The 26,624-nt window shown below is 45.8% G+C and overlaps 1 protein-coding gene across 1 annotated transcript in view; it reads right to left on the reverse strand.

The window, feature by feature from the left end:
* The window catches only part of LOC124005843 (leucine-rich repeat and fibronectin type III domain-containing protein 1-like protein), a 113,175-nt gene that overhangs the window by 30,839 nt on the left and 55,712 nt on the right, over positions 1 to 26,624 (reverse strand). Inside the window, exons 2-3 of the mRNA XM_046315461.1 lie at positions 19,645 to 19,842; positions 9,968 to 11,373 (exon numbers count right to left, since the gene is read on the reverse strand). Of these exons, the coding sequence (XP_046171417.1) occupies positions 9,968 to 11,349 (1,382 nt within the window). The 5' untranslated portion in view covers positions 11,350 to 11,373; positions 19,645 to 19,842. The remainder of the gene's footprint in view (positions 1 to 9,967; positions 11,374 to 19,644; positions 19,843 to 26,624) is intronic.

Here is a 26,624-nt window from a genome sequence, read left to right on the forward strand (position 1 = left end):
AATCATACACCAGACCGTCGACATGGGAAGAACTTCCTGTAGAATATTCTGCATGACAAGAAACTTCCTGTAGAATCTTCTGCACTAAAATCTCTCATACCCAAATATTTCTCCGCATCTGCAACTATCACATCTATGTTCTCTGATTTCAGCTCCATTTCAGTGCAGTGCAATTGTTCACCATGGCTATAAATGCAACAAATCCAACCATACTGAAACTCATCCTCTCTGGATCTCTCTCTTCAGGCCTACTCACTGGGAGGCTCCCAGTCCACTCACTCACCCTTGGGACATTCTCTACTCTCTTCATTGCCTCAGCATAGGACATTTTCTGCCCCACTCGAACTCGGGCAATCTCAACCTGCTATAAATCAAATCCAACCATACTAAAACTCATCCTCTCTCTCTCTTCAGGCCTACTCACTGAGAGGCTCCCAGTCTCTTCACCTTGGGACATTCTCTCTCTCTCATTGCCTCAGCACAGGACATTTTCTGCCTCTCTCTCTCAACCTGTCTCTCTCTCTCACAGGGTACTTTGGGTCCCCAGCTGCATGGGCACCCCCACAGTTGGCATACAGTGGATTCTCCATCCCGACTGTACACTCCCTCTGACTATGCCCTCCTGCACATTTCTCACGTCTTGGGATCAGTCTACACACCGCTGCAACATGTCAAAATCCTTGGCACCTAAAGCACCGTAGGGGGTTCGGAACATAGGCCCTCACAGAATAGCAAATATAACCCAACCTGACCTTATCAAGGTAGACACTCTGTGTCAAAGCTCAACAAGACAGACAGGGTATCCTCAGTCACACCATTGCCGTCGGGTCTAGGTCTCACCAAACGGCGGGCGTTACAAACACTAGGAATATTCTATTTAATTTGATCCGCCTCTACACTCTACGCTGCCCCACTGATCATTCCTTTGAGAGGCGCCCTGCTCCGGAGAAAAACATCACACTCCCTCCAAAAAGCCTCTAACCTTGTCACATGACATGAGTCATGGCAAATAAAAGACAAATACTTGACCAGTAGTTGGCAAGAAGCCACAGAAACATGACAGTGGCCATGTGACCACCCTTGGTTGAAGTCAGGACATGGTCTCTGCAGCACCTGAGTCACACTGGGTCCAGTAGCACTTGCAGTTACTACATTTCTACTCTTCCCCAATGTTTTGTGTGTGTGTGTGTGTGTGTGTGTGTGTGTGTGTGTGTGTGTGTGTGTGTGTGTGTGTGTGTGTGTGTGTGTGTGTGTGTGTGTGTGTGTGTGTGTGTGTGTGTGTGTGTGTGTGTGTGTGTGTGTGAATGCACATCCACTCACACACCGACGCACACACACAATCGTCCGGAGCATCTGCTTCCCTCTGTTGGGTCCTCAGGTGGCACACAGGGCTAGTTCAGCCCACTTACACTGATGGCCATCTGGCTTGGGCTATGTAAGTGGCCCATCAGTATAGACATGGCAGAGAGACTCCCTGCTAGGCTGCCCTCAACCCATGGTACACACTCCTGCCACCACTCAGAGTCTTATGATGTGCACGTTCACCAGACAAAACCTAGTGTCCCAAAAACAAATCCTTCCAGCCATCTCAAACTGCCCATACATTTTAGCAGAGCCCCAAGATGGAGACTATTTATCTCTCGTTGTTTCCAGACAATGACTGTACAACAGCAGAGCTACAGTAGGAGCTGCACAGACACATGAAACACAACGACAGTACACATCTCTCTATGGACCAGTTGCGAATCGATAGATTTGATGAATTGGGGGATAAATATGGCACTGCACGTGGCTTCCTCAAATCTGCCCGATTACATGAAGTGGCTTTGAGCTGAAAGACGGTGTAGGGAGTGTGGGGCTCAGAACACCTTAATGCCTTGCAGAGAAATCCCAGTCATCCACAATCCCTAAGGGGCTTAGCCACAGACTTTGAGAAGAAACACCCCAAGAGCATATAATGGATTTACTATCAGCGGTCCTCTCACAAGCGTGATTGTACAAGTTAAATTGAGTATTTCACGAATGAAATCTGCTTGGAAAACTCCCTGAAAATCATTGTGGGACACTTTCTGGGAGAGGACAAGTGGACAAAGCCAGCTTATTTGTTTTTGTATGACTTCACAGTGCAGGCGGCCTGTGTGCTTCCTACGTATTTGCATCAAACTGTTTCTGCGCCGGATTGTAACTTAAAAGAGCAGGTGCGTACTTCGTATGACATTCCCGCTAACCAAATTAGTGTAATGCTTCGTTTGGTCGAAGTAGTCAAATGAGTCCTGCAGAGTTGTCCCCCAAAACAAATTAGACCGTCTATTCGATTCACCACAACAGCATCCAAAACGTAATAGCATTGACCTATGATACAATGCAAACAGTTTTAAAATCCCATGGAGGATAATTGGATGGCTTGTGTTTGTGAGTGCGCTTGTGAGAGAGCGCGTGAGCGAGGTCGTGAAAGAGAGAGAGCGCATGTGACTGTGCGTGTGCTCATGAGAAAGAGAGAGCATGTGCGTGTGTGCGTGCGTGCGTGCGTGCGTGCATTCACACACGCGTGTGTGGACGTTCATGAAGACGCCGAAACAGGGTGAGTGTTCATATTACTAAAGGGTAATGAAAAAGGCATGGCCTATCGCCCATCATTTCCGGTGCATCAATACACCTCGACCCATCCTCCTCATTCAATGGCGTAGACCTCCGTTATGACATCCACCAATAGGTAACTCGACCAGCGTCTCTCTCACATTCCCGCTGCATTAACTCCTTTACAACAGGAGTGGCCCGTCGGCGGCGGCTGTTAAGAAAATAACTAACTGAGGCCAGCGCCTCCCTCCCTCGTTATCGCTACGGCTGTCGCATGTCTGTCTGCTTAATTAATCGACACACTCTCAGGGATGGAGGAGGTGGCGTGTCAATGCCAATGATTAAAAATTGATCTGGGGCATGGGGAGGATGATGATAACTCTGAGCAAGACGCCGGGGATTAGCACATGATTATGGGCCTGGGGAGGTGACAGGGCCTTTCGCTGAGCTCGCGGCTGGATTCGGACCAGAGGAGGACAAAGGGAAAAGTGTTGTGGTGACTGTGCAGTACAAAAAAGGGCATCACTCAAGCCCATGTAACTAGCTAGAGCCAAGTGGTGTCTTTGAACTGTCGCCCTTGAATTCATTCATTATTTTTCATGGCTTGAGTACAATTGGCAGTCATTGAAGCAGGTTTTTGGTACTTGTGTGAATGCCCAGTTGATGCTAGGGGGTGTTATCCAATTAGTTAATACTAAGTGAATCATTTAATTAAGAGACAATAGCCTAATGGTTAAGTAAGTGCGTAATGCCGTGTGTGTGTGCACACATATTAGTAGAGAATTACAAACAAATGAAATAAGTAAGGCATGAGTTGTGGGTGAACTAACTACAGGCAAGACTCAGGCTCAGTAGAAGAATTAGGGAGAAACACACTGCTCACACATTCTCCCATTGATTGATAAAAACATACCATGACTGGAGTTACAAAGCTACCCGTAATTGACCAAAGTTACCAGAATCTTGAGTGATTTTGGTAATTAACAGAAAATCTATGGGAATCTATTGTAAGTTCGGTAATGTATACTTGCAAATAGCCTAATTAATGAAGAAAGGCATTATTTTCAATTCCTTCTGTAACTCGCACAACTATTCAATTATTTTCACAGCTGTTACCAGTTTGATGGCAAAACATTGACAACAAATACATATTGGCATAGTAAAAAAAATATAATATGAATGCTATTTAATGCTGCAGCCCTCATATTAAACCCCAACGGGTATTAATTAAGTTGATGGCTTGTATTTAGGATAATGTTTTACAGCTTTGTCCTATTTTTTCTTTGAAAATCATCTTATTAAATCATCTCATGTGATAAGGCCGCACAGAGAGCCAGGGATAATTACACACACTTCTGATATTCTGAAGGACATAGATATTTTGCAATAGATTACATAGAATCCATGAAAGATACCAAAATGCTGGTAGTTTACTGGTAAAACCTCGAAAGTTTCCAGTAATATGCCCTGCCTTTGTAACCCGAACCATGACGCAACATTCCTTTTAATCTTTTTTTTTTAAACTTAAGTTCAGGATATAATTGTATCATTCCAGAGTTGAAACAGGGATACCAGTGTGTGGTTTTTAGGGTTATGGGTCATCTTACCACATAGTACACTCCCTGCAGCCTTCCGGCAAGGAGAGTCATGCTAATCATCCCATCAATCATTTACGATGGGGGGAGTTACTGGCTTGGAGGGGAAGACTATATATCTAGGCTATTTTCTGCTACACGTTAGGGTTTTGGAGGGGAGTATCTCTTCTCCACGCTATCTCCCAGTTCGCACATTTACCGTCTGCCAATCACCTCTGAGGAAGTGCAGCTTCCAGAACTATTACTTGGAGCCTAATGACATGCTGCACTTCCTCATCTCCATGCGTGGCCTTGGTTAAGCTCATAGTACCACGTGAGATAAAAGGTCTGGCTTCAAATTGAAAATATCCTCTATCGCCCACATGAGAAGTCAAAGGAATCGGTCCACATTTCCAGCTCATTTCGTGTTGAGCTAAAACACTTGATCCCTCTGCAGTCTCGTCATAAACCTTGTTACAATCTCTTTTCAGAGAGTCATCTATTATTTATTCCCCAGCAACGTGATCGTCGCGTAATTGATATGCAGCCATGGTAGCATGCAGAGAACCAGGCTTGTGTACATTTAGGGAGTTGAGTTTTTTTGGGGGGGCGGAGATGAGACACCCAGATTGGTTCATGTCTGGGTCTTCTGGTCGGGGATAAAGCCAATCGTCCCCTCGCTGCCCTTTCCAACAGAGGCATACGTGAGGAGAATACACTAAGATGTATAAACCTGGAAAAAGGGGGAACATCACCGGATTCTAAGAGGCCAGTCATAGAAAATGTGAGCAACACAGAGGAAGAAGGAGCACTTCTAAGGCTAAGCTTCTAGATTTAGAGTCAGACGTGGTATGGTACTTTGAAGAGCAGTGTGTGTGTGTGTGTGTGTGAGAGAGAGAGAGATAGAGTATGCACACGTGTATGTGTGCGTCTCTGAATTGGCTTGCATAACGAGCATAAGTGTAGTGCACATGGTTACGTGCAGATGAGCATATTACGTGTGATCTCACAAACATTAGATGAAAGCTTCAGCACGGTGGACGCATCCAAATGAGATATCGCACGTGATGGCAGCCTATCAGAATCCCCAACATCTTTTCCAGGCTGTAAATAACTTTAAAATGCCACCATGGGGTGTAACCTTGAATAAAGTGTTTCCGGTTGGTAGGTGGACGAGGAAGAGCAGGTTGGGATAACCATCTGTCCCTCCTCAACATGCTCAACACAGCACCTGGTTTCATTTGGATTGGCAGGCCTTACAACCGACACCTATTGTCTAATAGAGATTTCATAGCCTTTTTGTTAGTTTCATTTTATCAGTTCAATCGACTGATGTGGACATGTGGTCCCATTTTGCTTTTAAACACATTGGTGTGTTTTGACTCAAATCTTCGAGAGTCGATTTAGACAAAGGCGTGTTTTCCCATCGACATCTTACACAACGGTTCATCTTACAGTTATTGGCGTCTGATGACAGAAAAAAAAACAACGTGTGTTATGTTGCCATTCTTTGTTGAAATATGCTCTCGAAAGGCAGGCCACAGCATTCTCTTTCTTGGATCTCTATCCGAGATCTCCATGCGAGAGCCAATACTATGTGAACCCGATGAGTCATCCTTTAAGCTTTGCAGCCCATGCCAGTTTGGAGGTTAGTTCCAATGAAGCATAACACCGAGCACTTGTAATGTACAGAGTCGTTGACAAAAGAACAAGGTAGGCCGGCTCTTTCCCTCAGCCAAAACCGAGGGAACTAGTTAACCTTTATCTATCCTTCTCTGTACGGGTGTTATGCTGCTGCACCATCGTGCACAGTGAGACAGCCACGTCGATGGTGTAACCCGTTGCTCAGGAGAAGCCGTGTACAGCAACGTAATGCTCTTCGGTTTGATTCTATTTTGATTTCTCACGTCTGATCAAAACCATAATTCGGGGAATTTCACTTATGCCACGCTCTGTTCCGCGCCACGCATCCTACTTTGCCAAGCCTTCGTTTAGAAGAATCCCTATGATTTTCGTGTTTTTTAGTTGTTTCGACTATATATAGTCCTTATAAGGACTGTCTGAGAGACATCGCAGGTACACTTCAAGTAGACACGTGTTTGCATAACAAATGATCCCACTGGGCCCGAACGTCCATTCAGCGTCTATTCCACGTCGGTTCAATGTCGTTTCATTGAAATGACGTGGAAACAATGTTGATTCAACCAGCGTGTGCCCAGTGGGATTGGCTTTGTCGCAACCCAGAAATGTCAGCTCAGAGGGGCCAATGAAAAGCTCCCAAATAAACAGGCGATGCATGTTGCATGTATACTGATGAACCACTCCGGTATAAAACGGAACCAAGTCCGTCAAGTGAGTGGATTGGCGAGCTCATTACAGCGAGCTCAATCTCAGCGACAAAATGTCTGCTCCCTCACATCGTTCTCTTCGCGTCTTCCCTTCCTTCCTTCTTCCACCGTCTCCCCCTACAGTGCTCTTCCACCCATCCCTAATAGAACCTCAAGCAGAGGGGACTTAAAAAGTAGAGCATGAATGTGCATGTGCAACGGTGCCATTCTATTGCGGTGGGGCCTTTACTCACCGGGGGGGCCGCACCACAGAGCGGGGACTGAGAGGAGCTCGGCGGAGTCGGCGCGTCCCACAGTCCTGTAAAGTAGAGGCGTTAAGGGGAATTGAGGAGGAGTGACTTGCCAATGTCCAGCTGGGTCCAATTGATTCCTGGTGACACCCCGCATGGAGACGCCATCAATGGCACCGATGGGCACCGCCCGAGTGACTGTGCCAGCAAATATACAGCGGGCCCTTGACGGACCTCGCAGCCGGTCCCGTGTGCTTCAAGCCTCATCCGTCTGATATAAACTGTCAATTACTCTCCGACATCAGAGGAATGGCGGGGGCCATGTCCCAATACTGTCAAAAGCCTTCCTTTCATAGTCTCATTTTATTTTTTGGCCATTGACATGTGAGAGGAGGGCATTAATCAAATGGCCAGCGGATTATTTACATTGACACCCCCACCCCCTGTTTTTTACACTGCTGCTACTCACTGTTTATTATCTATTCATAGTCACTTCACCCCTACCTACATGTACAAATGACCTGAACCAACCTGTACCCCCCGCACATTGACTCGGTACCGGTGACCCCTGTATGTAGCATCGTTATTTTTATTTGACACTTTTTTTAATTTAGTTTATTTGGTAAATATTTTTCTTAACTCTTCCTTGAAATGCACTGGGGGTTAAGGGCTCGTAAGTAAGCCTTTCGTGGAAAGGTTGTCATTTGGCGCATGGGACAAATAAATAAATAAATCTGTCAAGTCATTTTAGATCGGTGGTCTGCAAGGAAAGGACTATCAGGCCCTAATTGGGCCAAAATGAACATTTGCTAGAAACATTTGGATGGAACCTGTTTTTCTATTTCTTTTACTGTTGTACAGAAATGCCTAAAATGATCAAGAACACATTTTGAGTAGGAGCTGGACCAAACCAAGGCGAACATAGAAGCTAATTTGCAACGGGCCAAATCAGCAGAAGGGTACAGACAGACATTTCAATAGCCCTAATGCGTAGCGAGCTGGCAGGACAGACCGTTCGTTCGGTCGACCCACTTCCTGTGGGCATGATACTGATTCGCTCTTAATAATCTTTGGGCTGCAGCGTGTCTCGTACTGGGACCTGGCAGTGGCTGTTACGCCATTCCTCTGCACAGAAAATGGTTTAGAAATTACAGCTTCAAGGTGTTCGTTGTTCGCTTGAGCTCTTCGTCTCCGAAACATGCCCTTTATGCACATTCCTCTCTGCATTCCAAATCAATATGGAAGACAAGAAGCAGAGTTTAAGCAAGCGTTGCTGCCCAAGAGTCGAAACAAAACCTCTGATTCATCCAAAACAAAGAAAGATGTTTTTTTTTATGATTAGCTGTTTGAGAAATGTACTGTACTTGCATTTTTCTGTGTGGGTGTGTGTTTGTATTAGTGTATTGAAAATCTTTGAGTGTACTATGTGCTCATAACCCTTCAGTGGGTGTGTAGAGAAGTGCAAGATACATAATATGCTATGTTTACATAACATAGGTGTATGTGTGCGAGCGTGCATATGTTCGTGTGTCTGCGAGCATCCGTGCATGCTCACGGCTTTCCCGGACCAAGTAAATAAAATCAGACAACTAGTCAATGAGGAAGTGGGAGCAATGTTTAAGTACTTAGTCCTAGATAAATTCACCTATAGGAATTCACCTCTTCTGTCCCAGTCAGTTAATTGGCTGCCGTGTTCATTAGTTTAGGCTCCCCACAATATCTGCTGAGAGAGAGTGTTTATCGGAGCACAGACACATCAGTCTATAGAGACTGTGTACCTGCTCTGAAACCAGCCACAATCCAAACTGTGTCTCCCTCCGTGCACAACGTTCCTCTACGTGTTCGGCATTCAAAATCATCCCTCCAACTCCCCGTGGTAACAGAAACCGCTTGGGGAATAGGTTTCCCCTGAAAACACCATAGAGAGTGAAGTTCCCTCTTTCTCTCACTCTGGCTGTGCTTTTTCCCACCGTGGGACAGAACCGCCTATCTTCAGTCACTAGGATTTGCCTCCAGGATCTTGACCCTTCTGCTGATATGTCCCGTTGCAAATGAGCTTCTATGTTCACTTTGTTAGATTACTCGTTGGTTATTACTGCATTGTCGGAACTAGAAGCACAAGCATTTCGCTACACTCGCATTAACATCTGCTAACCATGTGTATGTGACAAATAACATTTGATTTGGGATACCCTAAATGAGATCCCAAATCAATATGCCCCCTCAGTGACAGCTGCCATTGATCAGAGCAGAAAAACTAAACAAGCCGCCTGCATACAGGCTTGGGCCAGGACCTGTAAGACGACGTGAGGAGCCCTGGGCCAGGCCCTGTAAGACGACGCGAGGAGCCCTGGGCCAGGCCCTGTAAGACGACGCGAGGAGCCCTGGGCCAGACCCTGTAAGACGTCGCGAGGAGCCCTGGGCCAGGACCTGTAAGACGTCACAAGGAGCCCTGGGCCAGGCCCTGTAAGACGACGCGAGGATCCCTGGGCCAGGACCTGTGTAAGAGCCCTGGGCCAGGACCACAAGGAGCCCTGGGCCAGGACCTGTAAGACGACACAAGGAGCCCTGGGCCAGGACCTGTAAGACGAAGGATCCCTGGGCCAGGACCTGTAAGACGACACAAGGAGCCCTGGGCCAGGACCTGTAAGACGACACAAGGAGCCCTGGGCCAGGACCTGTAAGACGACGTGAGACTTGGAATGGAAAGAAACACTTTTTGATGACTAAAATAATTCACAAATTACAGAACGGTCCATCAGCATCTATCAGAGTGCTACAAACTCAAAATAATTGATATAAATTGATGTTGTACCTGGCATATGCAATGAGGGAGGCATCAAAACAGAAAATAAATCAGAATAAACCTTGGAACAAGGACGAAGGAGTGAAATAATAAACAAGGAGAGAAGAGGAGAAACATGTCTTCTCAAAGCAAATGAAAAATGTTCCCTTTTTTATCTCTTGTAGATACGATTAGTAACTACCAACCTAATTCATTAACTCATTGTAATTACATACATGTATACAACATGAAATGTTTCTGGTGTTCTTATGATAGCTACTGTTTAGCTGATAGACATCTTGTAATTGTATGTCTGTGAGTCAAAATGTAATTTCATCATAAAACCTTGAGTAACTCATTAACGCACAAAAAAACTAAACATTTTGAAAGTTTTTAAACTCATTCTAACCAAGAGACCCCATCAGCCCTGTTCAGGTCCCTATCCCTCCTCACCTGTAGATGAGCGTGTCATCCAGGGAACTGTTGTACTGGACCTGGTACATCCTGATCCCAGGGACGTGGTTCTGATATGGCCATTTGATCAGCACTGAGCTAGCTGTCAGCTCCGCCATCAGCACCCTTCCCTCCTGGTTCCTCCGTGTGTCGTTGTCCGTGGCCGTGGTGGACTTGGCCGAAGTGAGGATGTCTGAAGGGCCAGGGTCGGGCTCCCGTAGCCGGTTGGTGCTGTTGGCCAGGTGGGGGAGGAGGTTGACCACCAGCTCCACCTGGCCCGTGGACTCCCCCGCCGCGTTGGAGGCAATGCAGGTGAATGTTCCAGAGTCCTTCATGGAGGTGATGTTGATGTCCAGGCTGCCGTTGCTGAAGGTGACAGTCCGTGACGTGTTGGAGATCAGGCGGCCCTCAGGGGAAATCCAGTGAATCTCGGGGTCCGGGTCTCCATTGGCCTTGCACTTCAGACTGGTCGGCTGGCCCTCCATGGTGAAGGTCTTAGCAGACTTCCTGGTCATGACCGGAGGGTCACAGATGAACTCCTCCTCTGGGATGGTCCAGAAGTACTTAGCGGTGAGGTCTGGAGGAGAGGCACAAGTCTCCAGGTCATCTTCCCTGGTCAGCCTCCTCAGCCACAGCAGCTCACAGTTACAGTGGAGCGGGTTTCCACCAAAACTCATCACCAATGACGACTGAGGGGATCCTTTGGCTTTCGCGTAGACCGGGATGCGCAGAAAAAGTGGATCCGGAGGGATCTTCTTCAGCTTGTTGGAAGTCATGTCTAGACGCGCCAGCTTGTGCAGGTTGGTGAAGATCCCTTGGGGCACATGCTCTATAAGGTTATGGTCCATGTTAAGGGTGTTGACGTTGGTTAGACGACCTATCGTCTCCCAGGGGATGTCCACCAGGTTGTTGTAGGACAGGTCCAGGTCTTCCAGGGTTCCTGTGAAGTCGTCAAAGGCGTGGGGAGAGATATCGTGCAGCTGGTTGTTGGCCAAGATCAGGTGCCTAAGGTTGGTGAGCCCCCGAAAGTGGTCATCCCTGATCACACTCAGCCGGTTGCTGTCCAGGTGCAGCGCTCGCAGCCGCTTGAGGTCCTCGAAGGTGTAAGGCATGATCTGGCTTATGGTGTTGCGGGACAACGTCAGATGGATCAAACTAGTCATGTTGGCAAAGTCCCGCCTCCTTATGGCTGTGATAAAGTTCTCAGTGAGACGCAGCTCCACGGTGCGCCGGTCGATGACGGTGGGCACGAAGAGTAGGCCCGTCTTGGCACAGAGGATGGCCAGCGAGGGGGACAGGTTCTGGCACATGCAGCGCTTGGGGCACGACTGCCCCCTGGTGGAGACGGCCAGCACCAACAGGGAGAAGATCAGCCGATCCATCCTCCGTCGGGCGTTCTGGGGAAACTGCAAGGGAAAGGAGAGAGGCACTGGTCAGGACATGTCAGGATGTGGTACTCCAAGCGGGGAATTGACTAGGTGAATCAAGATTTTATATCTACGTTGAGCTATTACAGTGGTCAAACTGAGATTAAATATCTCTATCAGCCATGATCGGAATGCAAAACAGCCGTGTTCGCCCTGCATTCAGATGATCAAAGCCAGTAAAAGTATGCAAATACATTTCAACGAATGGGCAATGCCCTCAATTAAATGTTTAGCACACACTGAAGCATAAGGCAGAGGTGACGTTACAAGCGAGCCAATTTTATTCACGGCTTTGTTTCTTATTTTCCTCCTCCTAGATACTTCTTGAAGATTTTCGGGAATCATACACATGGCATGCCAATATGTCCAATGAAGAGATAAGGACAAAGAATAGGTGCGTGTAATTATAGCTTAGCAACATGCAATCCCTGGACAACGTCAGCTGGCTGCCATATCACAGTTTAAGGATTTACCACAGCGGGTCTACCTTCTGTGTATTATCTAAAAGCCACTTTTCTTTTTTCTTACATAGCTCCCTCCATCTCCAACATGAGTGAAAACACGAATATATCTGTATACAAGACAACTGGGAATGCATATACAGTTGTAGCGAAAGCACGCAGTCATCCACCCACACAGTTACAAACTCATTTTCTACGAATACACACGCAAATACACAAAACAGCAATGCACACACAACACACAGCACGAGTGCATGCGTAACCCACACACACACACACACACACACACTGAAAAAAAAACAGATTGGTAGTCCTATTACAAATGGAAAAGATCTTCCTGAAATGAGGTAGCGAGACAGATTTGAAGTGCTGCGAACTGCCGATGGCCGAGATGTTACCATCTCTCGTCGTAAAATGGCATATTTATCGTGGTAATTCCTTGCTCATGGCAAAGTACCCTAAACACACACAATATCTGTATTTACGACAGCCTTTCTGCAGCTACAGTTCTCAGCATTTACAACTCAATGCACCAGGACATGCAATGGGATTTGTCATCGGGCCATTAAAAAGGCCTTATGTTCTTCTCTGTGAATTGAATGAAACCATTGAATGGAATTGGAATGGAGATGTAAGGATGCCATTGAATAGCTTCTCGCGTGTGACCAAGTGGCCGTCCGCCATACAGCATCAGCAGAAACATAGCAGCTGCCCATATGCATCTCATTTCAACCACCCATTTCACAGCTGCACCTTGGATTACGGGGCTGATGCTATGGTGAATACCAAACAGACGTAAAGCCACGGAAACCACGTTGAAACTCTTGAAATCTTTTTATTTATTTCACTTATTTTTGTACATACATTCAATTTGATCTAGTGAATAGAGGTGCGGTAGACACTGATCTCAAGGTCAAATCACAGTGTGAGACATTTAAGCTGCCATACATACCGTAATAGCCCACATAGAGTAAGTGGATCAAATGGGGAAGGATGCTCTGACAAACATTTACCTCCTGGTCCTTCATAATTCAAAAGGAATTAACTGTACTGCCAGCCAACGCAAAATCCAACTTCGCTTCCGTCAAGTGCTTATCCTGTAGCAATCCCGTCCTTTTAAAAACGACATGCCAACCGCTATTAGCAACTGTAAATTGCGGTTTTGCAGTGAATACAAAATAAAGACTAACAGTAAACATACAGATGTGTTGCTCCGTTTTTGAATACATGGCGGGTCAGGTTGCGTTCAACTCGACGAGGGGAGATGCGGGTAAATGGCAAAACAACATGGCCGCTGTTAAATGTCCCTCTGTTAATCATCTCTCTCTCAGGCTAAGCTGCTGTAAGACAACACCATCATCTAAAAGGTCAACAATCTGCTCTAAGAATGAGGGCCTGATTCCCAACTCCTCTCATATCACATATACTGAAGCCATAGCCCCGTCAGCTGGGGAAACATCATTATGTGGGCAGAAATCTCCCAAGGTACAGGGCTTAAAATGCCAAGCAGCTAACCGTCAGCTCTCTGTTGAATCTTGGTGTGGAGACTGGAGACAGTTGACACCCCAGAGCTTATTTACGGGATGAGCCTCCACTCTGCTCTGCTCTGACAGAATTCTCTGACCCCCGTGCCACCCCACAATGGAGATGGATTAGGCTGTCGGGCTGTGGAGTGGAATGGTCTGCAGTGCCCCAGGAAGGGCCCAGTCGATGAGAGGGGAGAAGAGAATAGGAGCAAGACCCAGAGCGGTTCACTACGCATGGAGTAAACACAGCCAGGGCCACACTTGATGGCTGCCGTTTCCTCCACTCTTGAGACAAACAGAACACGGGATCGCTTGTCCCTCTGTTATTCAATGAGTCGAGCTTCTGCTTACTGTTAGTATGTTTTAATGCTGAAGAGTTGTACAGGAGCACTGATGTATTCTGGTCTTGCTCGTACAAGACAGGCTACAAGCGTGTGCAAATACTAAGTCGTTAAAACATGAGCATCGTTCGTTTTTAATTATATAAAGGACCAAGTTCCTACAGTATACATTGAAACATGAGGCAAGATGAAAAAAGCCGGGTAGAACGTGATGTCAGTAGTACACCAATGACCTCACATAGAGGACGACTACGGGACTATATTTCAAGGGAGATGAATTAGTCTTCTCAGAAGGGCCTACCCACATAAACGGAGGGAGGAGATCTGGCGCACGCAGACGTTTTGTTGTCTCAGCTTACCCATCTGCCTTTAGAGCAAGAACTCCATTGCGAGGACAATCACATCGGTGCGCGATATTTAGTCACGTCGCACGAAGTGTTCGTTTATCACAGCAATGTGGCACCACATACTGTGTCTGGCTGACATGTTTTGACAGATATGCGCTCATGGCATTGTTTTCTGTGGTACGTAATGAGCTATAAATATCACAGTGGTGTTTTTTCCCCACTACTTGATGGTATGAAGCCGATATTCAAACAGAAGAGTTCCACAAATATTTTTTGGGGGGATAAATAGACGATTCTGTTTTGTGTGTTTGTTCAGAACGCTGCTCTGGTCTGGAGCTCATCCATTAGCCCACGGACCAAAGGCCTATCTCTCTCACATCCCATTACACACCACCGCCACTCTCCTCCTCAGATGGAGGGATGGACTGGAAAGAGAGAAAACAAAGTGCTTCAGCAAGACGCTGTGCCATGCAGCTCTGCTATTGGTCGGGGTGACCCTCAGAGTGTGCTCTGAGGTGTTCGGTCTCATAGCAACCGCAGACGAACAGGCAGACTAGGGGTCTAGGAGAAGGAGATTGGGTTTCAAAACCCCCGTAAATTGTATATTTGGAAACTTGTGTTTGTTTGTGCTTGGGCATGTGTAGGATTGAGATGGACTGCGGCGGTGCTCAGAAGGAGGGAGACCGCAAGAGAGTCAATCATTTGACACACTGTCTCAGCCACTGAGGTATTTCAAGAGACACATGAACACTGAGGGGCAACATACCAGCATATCCTATATAGTACATTTACGGTATTGCTAGTAGATACCCACAGAGTTCCAGTCATTGCGCTAACGCTAGTTAGCATAGGCTCGCAAAACTACCTGTAGCTTCCTTCATACTGGCTACAGACACAGAAATGGTACCCAATGAGTTCATCTGACTCTGGAGAAGTAGACGAAGGGCCTCAGTGCTAAAATCCTGAAGTATCCTTTGAATCATTAACTCCGCTGAGTGACATCAACTATGCAGTATTAATGGGGAAACAGGGCAAAAAGAGCTTCTCGCCGTCTGTGCTCTTCAAATAACATGGATAACGCACCCACCGCACATTACAGTAACTGGGTTCTGTTTGATGCCCGGCACCGAGAAGACTTTCCTCGAGGGTATTTTGGAGCCATATTCAATGTGCTCCAGTTACAATACGACAGTATGACATTGTGTGATTATTGCAAGGCAAATAACCTCAGGGTTTAGTATAACCCACCGTACCATAAACCCAGTGAGCCTTCAAAAAAAAACCCTGCTTTGACTGGAGCCTTTAGAGATCAACCATTTTGCTGTGAAACCCTACGATCGGCGTTTATACCTCAAAGTCGCCACACATCCCCCACATTGGCCGCGACAAGCTACTTAGATCTAAGCCGCGCAGGGAATACAGTGCACGTCATGGGGATACCACCGCTAACACATAGCACTGCGATTGAATGATCCGCCCGCAATAGCCCCGCAGCATACCGCGACGCATACCGCAACACTAAACGAACGCGACTGGTCAGAATGTATGGGTTGCGTCCATTTCCCGCAGAGACACGGCAGGCCTCAAATGAGCGTGGAAATCAAAGCGCCAAGAAATAACTCGGTCGGCGGTGGACTTTACGTGGTGACACTGGCAAGCCAGGTTCCCTTTGAAAGCCCCTTTTTAGCTGAAAGAGGCTAGGCGGGGGCCCTACTTGGTAGTCAGCCGTGCTAACTGAGCTCCATTCAGGATCGCTGCATGCAGCTGTTCCTCTAGGGGCTCGTCCGTTCGAAGAGATGAGACAAACTGTTTTAAAGGTGTACACTGCTTGTGGTGTCGGAAGTGGGGCTACCATGCTCTTTTTATATCATTTGAATATTCCGTTTCTTTACCCCCTCTTGGCATCTTACTTTGCGGTGAAAAAAATGGAGGAAAATAGTGACAAATTAGAGGAAAATAGTGCAATTGTAGAATGTGAAGCATATAGAATATTGTTTTTGTTTTACATTGAATCAGACACGGGTAGATTTGCGCATCACAATCTGTCCCGATTTTGCACGACTGGCATACTTTTCAGACTGCTGAATAGGTTCATATTTAAATCCGTGTGCCGTTTCTTCTGCTACACCCCGGCTGCTATTACTTTGGATGAAAGGCAGTGAGACATATTCAATGGTTTTAGAATTGTCAGATCGTTCCTCAAGTCTCACAGTCCCTTCATAGACAAGTCTGTGAAGCCTTGGTCTGACTGTCACATCACTGCATTACTGTGTGGTTCACCCAGATAAAATAACGTAGCTTCCCATAAAGTAAAGTTTTTTTTAAATAACAATGAATAAAGGTGGTATATGATGTTGTGCTATCCCCAAAATATGGTCATTTAACAGACTTTTATCCAAAGCTGTCAACAGTAAGACATATGCAATATACAGTATGTGGCCCATGTGGGAATGAAACACACAACCCCGCTGCTGCCTGAACCATGCTCTAAACCATCGATGGTATTATAACTACCATACACGGAAATCAAGTGATTTTATCCACGTGTGATGCTTGGATAAAAAAAATGTTGAATTTCTGTCCGTTTGCCTATTTCTTATTCCTCCATCATGTGAAAAAGAGCCGGTCCTTCAGCCTCAGAGCATTATAAAATCCACTCGAGTATGCTTCATCAACCAATCCTATGCAAAACTAGCTGAAATCAAGTATTCCATGGCCATACCGTAATGTGAATCTACACTGTTTGCCTAGTATTACTAAAACTACAAAATGCATAGAGAATTTATGAATTCCCCCCTGTCCCGCAGTAGAGAATGTCCTTCGGTTTTTTGCCTATGTCTCATGTGATTATAGTTGTGCTGCAAGGGTACCCAAGGGGAAAGGATCTCTGCAGTCTGTGATGGGACCCAGTACAGTTTGATTGAGTCCGATTTCAGAGCCACTCTCTTCTGTCACATCTCCCTGGAAAAGGGTTTGAATAATCTCTAGCAGCTTCAGCAGACTTGCTCCATTTCACAGCGACTCCCAGTGAATTACACTCCCTCCCTGGATATATCTGCCTCGACTCATCCCTGTCTCCCACTGCCCCCCACCGAACCCATCCATACATGTCCCGCATCTACATCCCTTCATCTCTCTCTCTCTCTCTCTCTCTCTCTCTCTCTCTCTCTCTCTCTCTCTCTCTCTCTCTCTCTCTCTCTCTCTCTCTCCTCTTTCACCTTTGCCTCAGCTCCCATATCCATCCATCGTAATCTCCAACATATGGAAAAGAATCATGAGAATGAAATCATCTGATATGGCAGAAGAGGATAATTTGTACAACAATCTAATAAGAATCTGGTAAGATTTTGTATGTGTTACCTTATATGACAGTGGTGTATTTGTATATGTGTTGCCTTATATGCCTTTATATGTCATACACAATTGAATAAATGAAATGATGCCAACGAAGATATGGTATGACATATTTAAGACAAAATACCGTATACGAATTATATGAGTCACCTATAAATATTTATGAAAAGTATCTTCTGAGAATGTAACCTCTACAAAAATAAAGGATTTCCTTAATAGGTTTCACGTAGTTTTTTTGAAAGTAAAAAAAAAAACACGAAAAACATGACAATTTCTATAACAAAAATACAATATTTGTATATACATTTTCATGTATGAGTTTCCATGGTGAAGGTTGGGCAGCACTGGACTGTTGCTTTATCTACAGCTATGGCTTTGGTCTCCCATCCAGGGTTTTAATCAAACCCATCCCTGCTTAGGTTTGATATCTATCACCGACCGACTACTACCAATGTGCTACCGTGAGAATGGCTGTTGAGAGATCTCCACTTAATAACCAAATAGATTCACTGCTGCTATCAAAGTCATTCCTCCTCATCTCCTCACTCCTTCTCTTCCTCCTCTCCTCTCCTCTCCTCGTCTTCTTCTTCTGATCATCCTCCTGTCCTCCTCCTGCTCTTCCTCCTCCTGCTCGCTGCAGACTGCTTCTATTTTCCAAAAGTGTCACATTGCACGCCGTCAATGATGTCAGACAGTGGTATGCAAGTGCTTTGAAATGGGTATGTCCCCTGTACGTGAGACTTCAGACGGTATGCGTTTTATATAACGCATGCAATATTTCTGTTATGTCTAAATGTTAACCACCCGTATAAGTCGGATATTACGAGAATCTTCTAAGTGTATTTGCTGCCATATGTATTACTGACAAGTTCCAGGTAAAACATACAGGAATCTTGTTCAATTCTTCTATAGCTTTTCCATATGGGATCCTGCTATCCTACCCTCTCTGATCTGCTCTTCATCCCCTACCCTATAGACTATCCATCAACCAATCCAACATTCTACCAATCCACCGAAGCATCCACCCATGTGTCCATCCACCCTCAAACCCAACCAGCCATTCAACCAGCCACCCCTCTGTAAAGTCAATATTCAAGATGGCTGCAAAATGTTCAAATCATTACAAGGGTATTCTTCTCTGTTTTTCTCCATTAACTCAAAGATGTAGAAATATCAATTTATGCACATTTAACACCACCACCTGCCCCAAAATGACCTGTTGGCATTTCTAGCGCAGTGTTTTCCTTAAATAAAAAATCCTAACAACATGCAAATTGAAATTCTACGGAAATGTCAAGGTCTCAGAATAGCTGAGACATACTGCAAGACCTATCCAGGCAAATGACAAAATGACTCACTCAGACTGCACCCTGTGTTATCTTCAAGCATTATCCCCATTTCTCTTTTCTGTTACAGCTCGTTCAGTGATCAATTCACCGCTAAATGTAGGATGCACATTAATGTTACTGGCTTTTAAAGCAACATCGAAAGTGCCTGAATAAATTAAGAATGGCACACAAGACAACCATGGGTGCACATAGGCACAGCTACAGTATTCTTTTCAACTTCACAAGTAGTAGTTGAGTTTGTGCTAATATACAAGCAGATTTGACTTATGTATAATGTTGTGGTAGGTTCTGCCCCATTAAGGGGCCAGTCACTTTGTGTTAAGGTACAGTTGACTTGTGACCCCAGGCCAGACAGGGGCCGCTGCCTCAGGGGACAGGCTACAGCAGGTCCCTGTACTTGATAGAGGCTGTGACACTGACCTTTGACCTTAAACCTCCACACACTAAGGGCAGCTCTCCCAGAGGGACGTTGTAGCATGTGCCGCCATGGCAACCGGTTGTGAAAAGTTAAACCGGCCCTTAAACCAAGACGAATAGGAAAGGCTTCCTTTAAATTCTGTCAATTCAGTTCTTGGAAATGAGATCCCACAAACCCAACTGGTGGTTTAGGGTTGGGATTTGGACTCATCAAAATCACAATTATTGATGGGCCAGATGGCCAGCAGATTGGAAATTGTGCGGGAGCTGTCTCTCGTCTTGGATATGTCAACGTTCCCCCTTCGTGCCTCTGAAATCAAGACCAAGTCCAAGACAGCTGTCCGCCATCAAGCCACTGCTGCCTCATTACCATATTCAATGGAAAGTCTGTCCATTATGCACACAGTGCTGTTCAAGACGAGATGTATCGAGGCACGCCGCACTGACATACATACCTCTATCTGGGGTGGTCTGGCAGGGTCGTGATCCTCATGAAGACTGTGTGGGCTGTGTTGGCCTAGCAGAGGAGGGCAGACATGGGCAGCTTTGTGGTCAGGGTGCCGGTGAGCAGGCGGTAAGGTTGACTACCCAAGCAGCATCTGGGTGTCGGTACTGGGAACTAAAGGAAACAACTGGGAAGGATGTCCATTGACCTGTGGGTGAGAGAGAGAGAGAGAGAGAGAAAGACACACAACATGATATACACTGACTGTACAAAACATTAAGAACACCTTCCCAATATTGAGTTGCAATTCGTCAGGGCATGGCAGCGCTCCACAATGCCACTTAATATAATGTTTATATACCCTACATTACTCATCTCATATGTATATACTGTACTCTATACCACCTACTGCATCTTGCCATCTTTATGTAATACACGTATCACTAGCCACTGTAAACAATGCTACTTAATATAATGTTTACATACCCTACATTACTCATCTCATATGTATATACTGTACTTGATACCATCTACTGCATCTTGCCTATGCCGTTCTGTACCATCACTCATTCATATATCTTTATGTACATATTCTTCATCCCTGTCATGTTTTGTCATTGGTTATCATGTCTTGTCTCTGTGCTTCCCTTCTATTCGTTTCCCTCTGCTGGTCTTATTAGGTTCTTTCCCTCTTTCTATCCCTCTCTCCCCCTCCCTCTCTCCCTCTCTCGCTCTCTCTCTCTATCGTTCCGTTCCTGCTCCCAGCTGTTCCTCATTCTCCTAACTACCTCATTTACTCTTTTCACACCTGTCCCCTATTTTGCCCTCTGATTAGAGCCCCTATTTCTCCCTCTGTTTTCCGCTTCTGTCCTTGTCGGATCCTTGTATGATGTTCGCTGTTCTGTGTCCTTGTTACGCCCTGTCGTGTTTTACCTTCTTCAGATGCTGCGTGTGAGCAGGTGTCAGTGTCAGCTACGGCCGGTGCCTTCCCGAAACAACCCGCAGTCTGTGGTCGAGTCTCCAGTCAGTCCTCGCTACTGACGAGTGGATTTCAGTTTTCCTGTTTTGTTTTCACCTAGATATATCCAGGATTATCTCTTTTGTCTAAAACTGGAATAAAGACTCTGTTTTCGTTAAGTCGCTTTTGGGTCCTCATTCACCAGCATAACAATCCCTTTACACTTGTGTGTATAAGGTAGCTGATGTGAAATTGTTAGGTTAGATTACTCGTTGGTTAAATCTGCATTTCGCTACAATCGCATTAACATCTGCTAACCATGTGTATGAGACAAATAAAATTGGATTTGATTTCATGTTGACTCCACAGTCCCCACAGTTGTGTCAAGTTAGCTGGATGTCCTTTGGGTGGTGGACCATTCTTGATACACAAGGGAAGCTGTTGAGCGTGAAAAACCCAGCAGCATTGCAGTTCAGGACACAAACCGGTGCGCCGGGCACCTACTACCATACCTCGTTCAAGGGCACTTTAGTCTTTTGTCTCGCCCATTCACCCTCTGAATGGCACACATACATACAATCCATGTCTCCATTGTCTCAAAGCTTAAAAATCCTTCTTCAACCTGTATCCTCCCCTTCATCCACACTGATTGAAGTTGATTTAACAAGTGACATCCATAAGGTATCATAGCTTTCACATGGATTCACCCGGTCAGTCTTTGTCACGGAAAGAGCAGGCATAACGTTTTGTACACTCAGTGTACATGCTTGATATGTTTGAAGAAAAAACAAATGTGGGATGCACTAACATCGGGTAGGTTGTAGAACAATCTACCAACAACGAAATCAAAATCAGAGAACAGTTATGTGGTAGGACGCAAAACATTCCACAATTGATTCTACCCCATTCCAGACTGGATTCGATCCAAGATTTATTCTATCAACGTATATATGCGCTGCTCAACTTAACTATAATATCCTCATCTTTATTCTATTCTATGTATTCTAATCTGAGAGTTCGTGACAGATCTATTCCCCCCTAAAACGGTCCATTCTCCGGGTGACCTCTCAGGGGGAGAGCCGAGTTAAACTCTGCAGCGACTCCAAATCAGCCCGACTCGCCGCCTCACACTCCGGCTTAGAACGTTTTGCACACGCTGTCGGGAAATATGCCCCCAGAGTAGCAGAGCATATTTGCATTTTGCAGAGAGGAAAAACAGTGCATGATAACAACACACTGATGCACTTGTCAAGTCCTTACTAACAAAGGGAGAGGAAAATAACAGACTCGCTCACACACAACCCAAACAAAGAGACTGATGGTTAACTCTGGGGTTATGTATGTACATTGTTGACCTGCTTTCAAACTAGACGGGAAGGAATTGGTTTTTTATTTCATCCGGGTATTTACCTACAAACACATTCCCGTCTTCCACTCCTTCGCTCTCTCCCACCTTCCCATCCCTCTTTCTTCTCTCCTCTCTCCCTCGCTCAGCAGTATGATCGTAATTGGACAACCACTCATTAGCGCCTGCATAACAAAACCCCATATGCTACCATTGGTTTCATGATCTAGCGAGAGGTTTGGTGGTGGCACAGGTTGCCACGAAAAAGCATTGCCGTCATTTACAGAAATACATTCAAATTAGGAGAGGAAGGGAGAAGACACTACCTATGGTATTATTGATAACAAGTCATCAGTGAAGCCATGTGTAAAGGGGTAGCTCACATTTCCCTGATCTACCAATTCCCTGCATTTTTGATCCTCCATGTAGTGAGCTGACAGTTGGAGTTGAAAACCGCTCGATGTGTCACCTGAACTGAAATGCACAGGCTGGCCCTTTGTCTGTGGCGTGTGCCCTCTGTACCCACATGCTCTGTGTGTTTGAACAGACCTGAACCCAACTCTGGGACGCGTCACACACAGGAATCTGTGACCGTTCACCTGACCCAGATGAGCACAGCGTCATGTCTTGCCTAGTTTTAAATAAAGGTTAAATAAATACAACAACAATCGAAAAGAATACGGGGGGAGCTGAGTGATCAGATGTAACCGTCAGCTCAACAGCCCTGTCAACCAGCAGAAAAACAACACCAGTGGGTTACTTTGATCAGACGGAAAAGACGTTCATTTTCCAAACCACAACACAAACATCAGACAGGAAACACTGGCAGCTGCTGTATGTGGATGAGGGGCGTGTGTGGATAGTGTCGGGTAAACGCGCCTGTTGTGCCTGAAATATCCACTTAGGCACAAGAACCCTGAATAAATAGAGAATGCATTAAGATGTTTATTTTTTTATTAAGTGTGTGTTTGTGTGTGAAAACTGATGTGTGAGTGCATGACTGGGGAATGTGTAGAAAGTACACATACGTGTGCGCATCTCACTGACACGTCACCTAGCCGTGAATAACCAATCTGTCCATAGGGGACATGCAGCGCTGTCTGACCTCGCACAGCTGTCCACGAGGAGAGGATTATACACGTCTTAACATACAGTGGAATCGGTCAGCCACATAAATACTACTGGAAAGTCATTCCGGTGTCCATGCATAGTACACACTTAAATACATCAAAGATAAACCACGTCGGTACTCATATTGGCAGTCAGTGAGACGCTTGTGATTCTGAGTGCGTCACCATGTCTGGAGATTGGAGAGGGCTCTAGCCAGTCCAGTGGCTTATTCCAGAACAGTGGGCGAAGCACTGTGAAGCACTGTGGGTGGATAGATGCCGAGATGTCACTTTGCATTGAGCAGAGCGAACGCTTTATAATTGGAGCCTACTCTCGCGATCTGCAGGGTGGAGAGCGACGGCCTCGGCGTGGTGTGAATCCAGTCACTCGTATTACAGCAGCGTTCCAAGTCACACACACACCCCTGTCGCCTCTACTGCAAAACCAACCGAAGGAGTGAGGCACCTCGTGTGAAACTGATGGGTTAGCGCTCACCACGATACATTACAATAAATCACGCTTAAAAAGTCTCTGGACGCATGCGATGCAAATAGTACCAATCTTATCTTCTTCTCTCTAGCTTTGGTACCAAGGCGACAGATGCAAGACTACTGATAACTGACCGGCAGATGTGAGCCTAGCGAAATCCCAAGGGAACATTTCTCCGCATTACTGCCAACAGATACTAATCTGCTTTGCAAGCAGGGGGACAATTCAACTAGGTTTTTAGCAAAGGCATCACATTTGCTCCTCATTACGAGTATGCAAACGGATCTCGACACACCCTCACTCCCCAGAATCCAAGCGTCCAGTGGACCTAGCGTTCGGCTTATTGGCGTCTATTATTGGTCTGATTATCTCCCAAGTTAATGTCCTCCCTCCTTGTGGCTGTCATTTGCCAAATGCTGGTGTGGATGTGTTTCTGACACCTCTGGGGTACGGGCCTGTTTGCAGGCGATGCAGTAGAGCGTCTCTCTCCTCAGCCTATCCTCTGTCTGTCTCGACAGTGGCTGTAGCAAGGCCCAGCTCGCCTCCCCTCTCTCTCTGACTGCACCGCTAACGATTTAGTCTATATATAACCCACCCCCCCCCACCCCCCCCCCCCGTCTGTTTGCATTTCCCTCCTTTTCTCATCTCATGCTCTAGCCCTGCACCAGACCCATGCATCTAAACCCCATTTCCATTCAAACTCCACAGCGGGTACCACAATAAGACACGTTGGTGTGGGTAAAGAACGGCACAGTTTGAGTGAAAGGCTCAATATTTGCTGGTTGCTAGTTTTTGACGGTTGTGGCAAAGATGAACGAAGGGAACGGCAAATGTGAGCACATGAGGTGCGGTGAACGAGGGGGGGGGAGAGATGTGCCTGTTCTTCTGCCAGATAGCGCCGAGGGCTCTGTGTCTTACTGCAGTCAATCCAGAATGTCTGGCGGAGACGGATGTAATCTGCTGAACACCAGCGTGTTCATGTCAACGCCGTTCCCATCTCGGCTTGTAGACAGTCCTCGGCGCAGTGACATCGTGAACATTCGATTGCCTTCCAACATCAAAGGTGTCATTGCAGTTATGTAAAAGTATAAAGACAAAATGACATCAACGGCATGGTGGTCCAAATAACACAACTGCTTTATTTTAACACCGATAAACACATCTGTTTAAATATGTCATTTGGTATACGTCAGTGTAGCAAGCCAGGCAACTAAAAGTAACTTTCTTTTTTTGGTCCGTTTCTAGCTAGGTAGCACTCCCTAAAAAACTGCCACTTCCATGCAGCTATGACCGGAAGTGGTTTTAGTAGCAGGTTAGGAAAGCGTTTTCGCTAACCCTAACCCCAACCCTTTTCCTAAACTTAACCTAAGTTCTCCTAACCTGCTAAAAATAATCACTTCCATTAGTAGCTGTTTCGAAGTGGCGTGTTTTTAGGGAATCTCCTAATGTTAGCCAGTTCAAATAATGACCAAAGCATAGCTGACGACATCTTAACTTTAGCCAATTTGTGTTCATTATTACAGGAAGATAAATCAGAACAAGGTCATTATTTACAAGGTAATGATAATTACCTGATAATGATAGATAATCAAATAAAATCAAATGTTATTGATCGCATACACATATTTAGCAGAATGATAATGATAGATAATGACCTGAAATGGTCTCTTCACACAGACAGTGTGGTGAAGACGTTGCAACAGCACATATTGAACCTCAGGAGGCTGAAGAAATTCGGCTTGGCCCCTAAGACCCTCACAAAAATCTCAGATGCACCATTGAGAGCATCCTGCCAGGCGGTAATTGCACTGTTAGCAACCGCAGGGCTTTCCAGACTGTGGTGCGGTCAGCCCAACGCAATACTGGTGGCGCCCTGCCTGCCCTCCAGGACATCTACAGCACCCGGTGTCACAGGAAGGTCAAGAAGATCATCAAGTACCTCAACCACCCGAGCCACGGCCTGTTCACCGCGCTACCATCTAGAAGACGAAGACGGTGGAGGTGCATCAAAGCTAGGAGCAAAAGACTATCAATCAAACAGTCACCATGAGCCAGTCTCCGCCCAGTACCTTGCCATGAACCTTAGTCACTGTTCTAGCCAACTACCATTCGGTACTCTACCCTGCTGCTCTATGTGCATAGAGTCATTGAACACTGGTCACTTTAATAGTGTTTACATACTGTTTTACCCACTTTATAGGTACAGTATATTCTGGTCATGGCTCATCCTTAATAACTTATTATTATTGGTAGGTATTACTGCACTGTTGGAGCTAAAAATACAAGCATTTAGGGTACAATCCTTAGGAATCCTCACCCAGTTGACTACTTTGACTACTTTAAAATGGCGGAAGCATGGTGGAAGCCCTCAATGGCGCTGTCAATGCTAAAACGGCCTTCTGGTAACTAGAGGCCTCTATCATTCTCTATGGGTGTGCACTGTCTCGTTGCTGGTAACCCTGACAACGGACGCTGCTACAGGGTCAGACTTTTCCATTTGAGACATGGAAAACCAACAGTCGCAGGACGGTCTACAGACATTCCACCGTGGAATTAAATTAAATGTTGTTTTGACCAGCGACACTTGTCGTATTATAATTGCCTACGTACATGTTGTTAGACCAAGTATAAACCAGCTTTAAAGTTCTTTTCTGTTCCTCATTATCAAAATAAGATTTCAGTCTTTGAGGTGTGTTTCCTGACCGATTCTGGATTTGTCCCCCATGAGACACTGTGTATGGGGAAAGCCTCATTTCCTCAAAATCCCCAGAATGATAAGAAAACTCAAGAAATCAGTATTAAACGTTGACGTGTTGGTCGATGATGTTTCAGTTGCTAAATTTCACATCTAACTAAGGTGTTTAGTGCAGTGTTTCTCAAGTAAAAAAATGTGTGAGGTGTCGTTCTACGTAAACAGTTGGCGCTGCTGGGCAGGTCTGTCTCACTGGGGACAAATTACCTGCCCTCCTGGACACCTACAGCTCCCGATGTCAGACGAAGGCCAAAAAGATCATCAAGGACAACAACCATCCGAGCCACTGCCTATTCACCCCGCTATCATCCAGAAGGCGACAAAGCTGGGACCCGA

This window comes from Oncorhynchus gorbuscha, linkage group LG19 (assembly GCF_021184085.1).
Source record: "Oncorhynchus gorbuscha isolate QuinsamMale2020 ecotype Even-year linkage group LG19, OgorEven_v1.0, whole genome shotgun sequence".
Taxonomy (NCBI): Eukaryota; Metazoa; Chordata; class Actinopteri; order Salmoniformes; family Salmonidae; genus Oncorhynchus; species Oncorhynchus gorbuscha.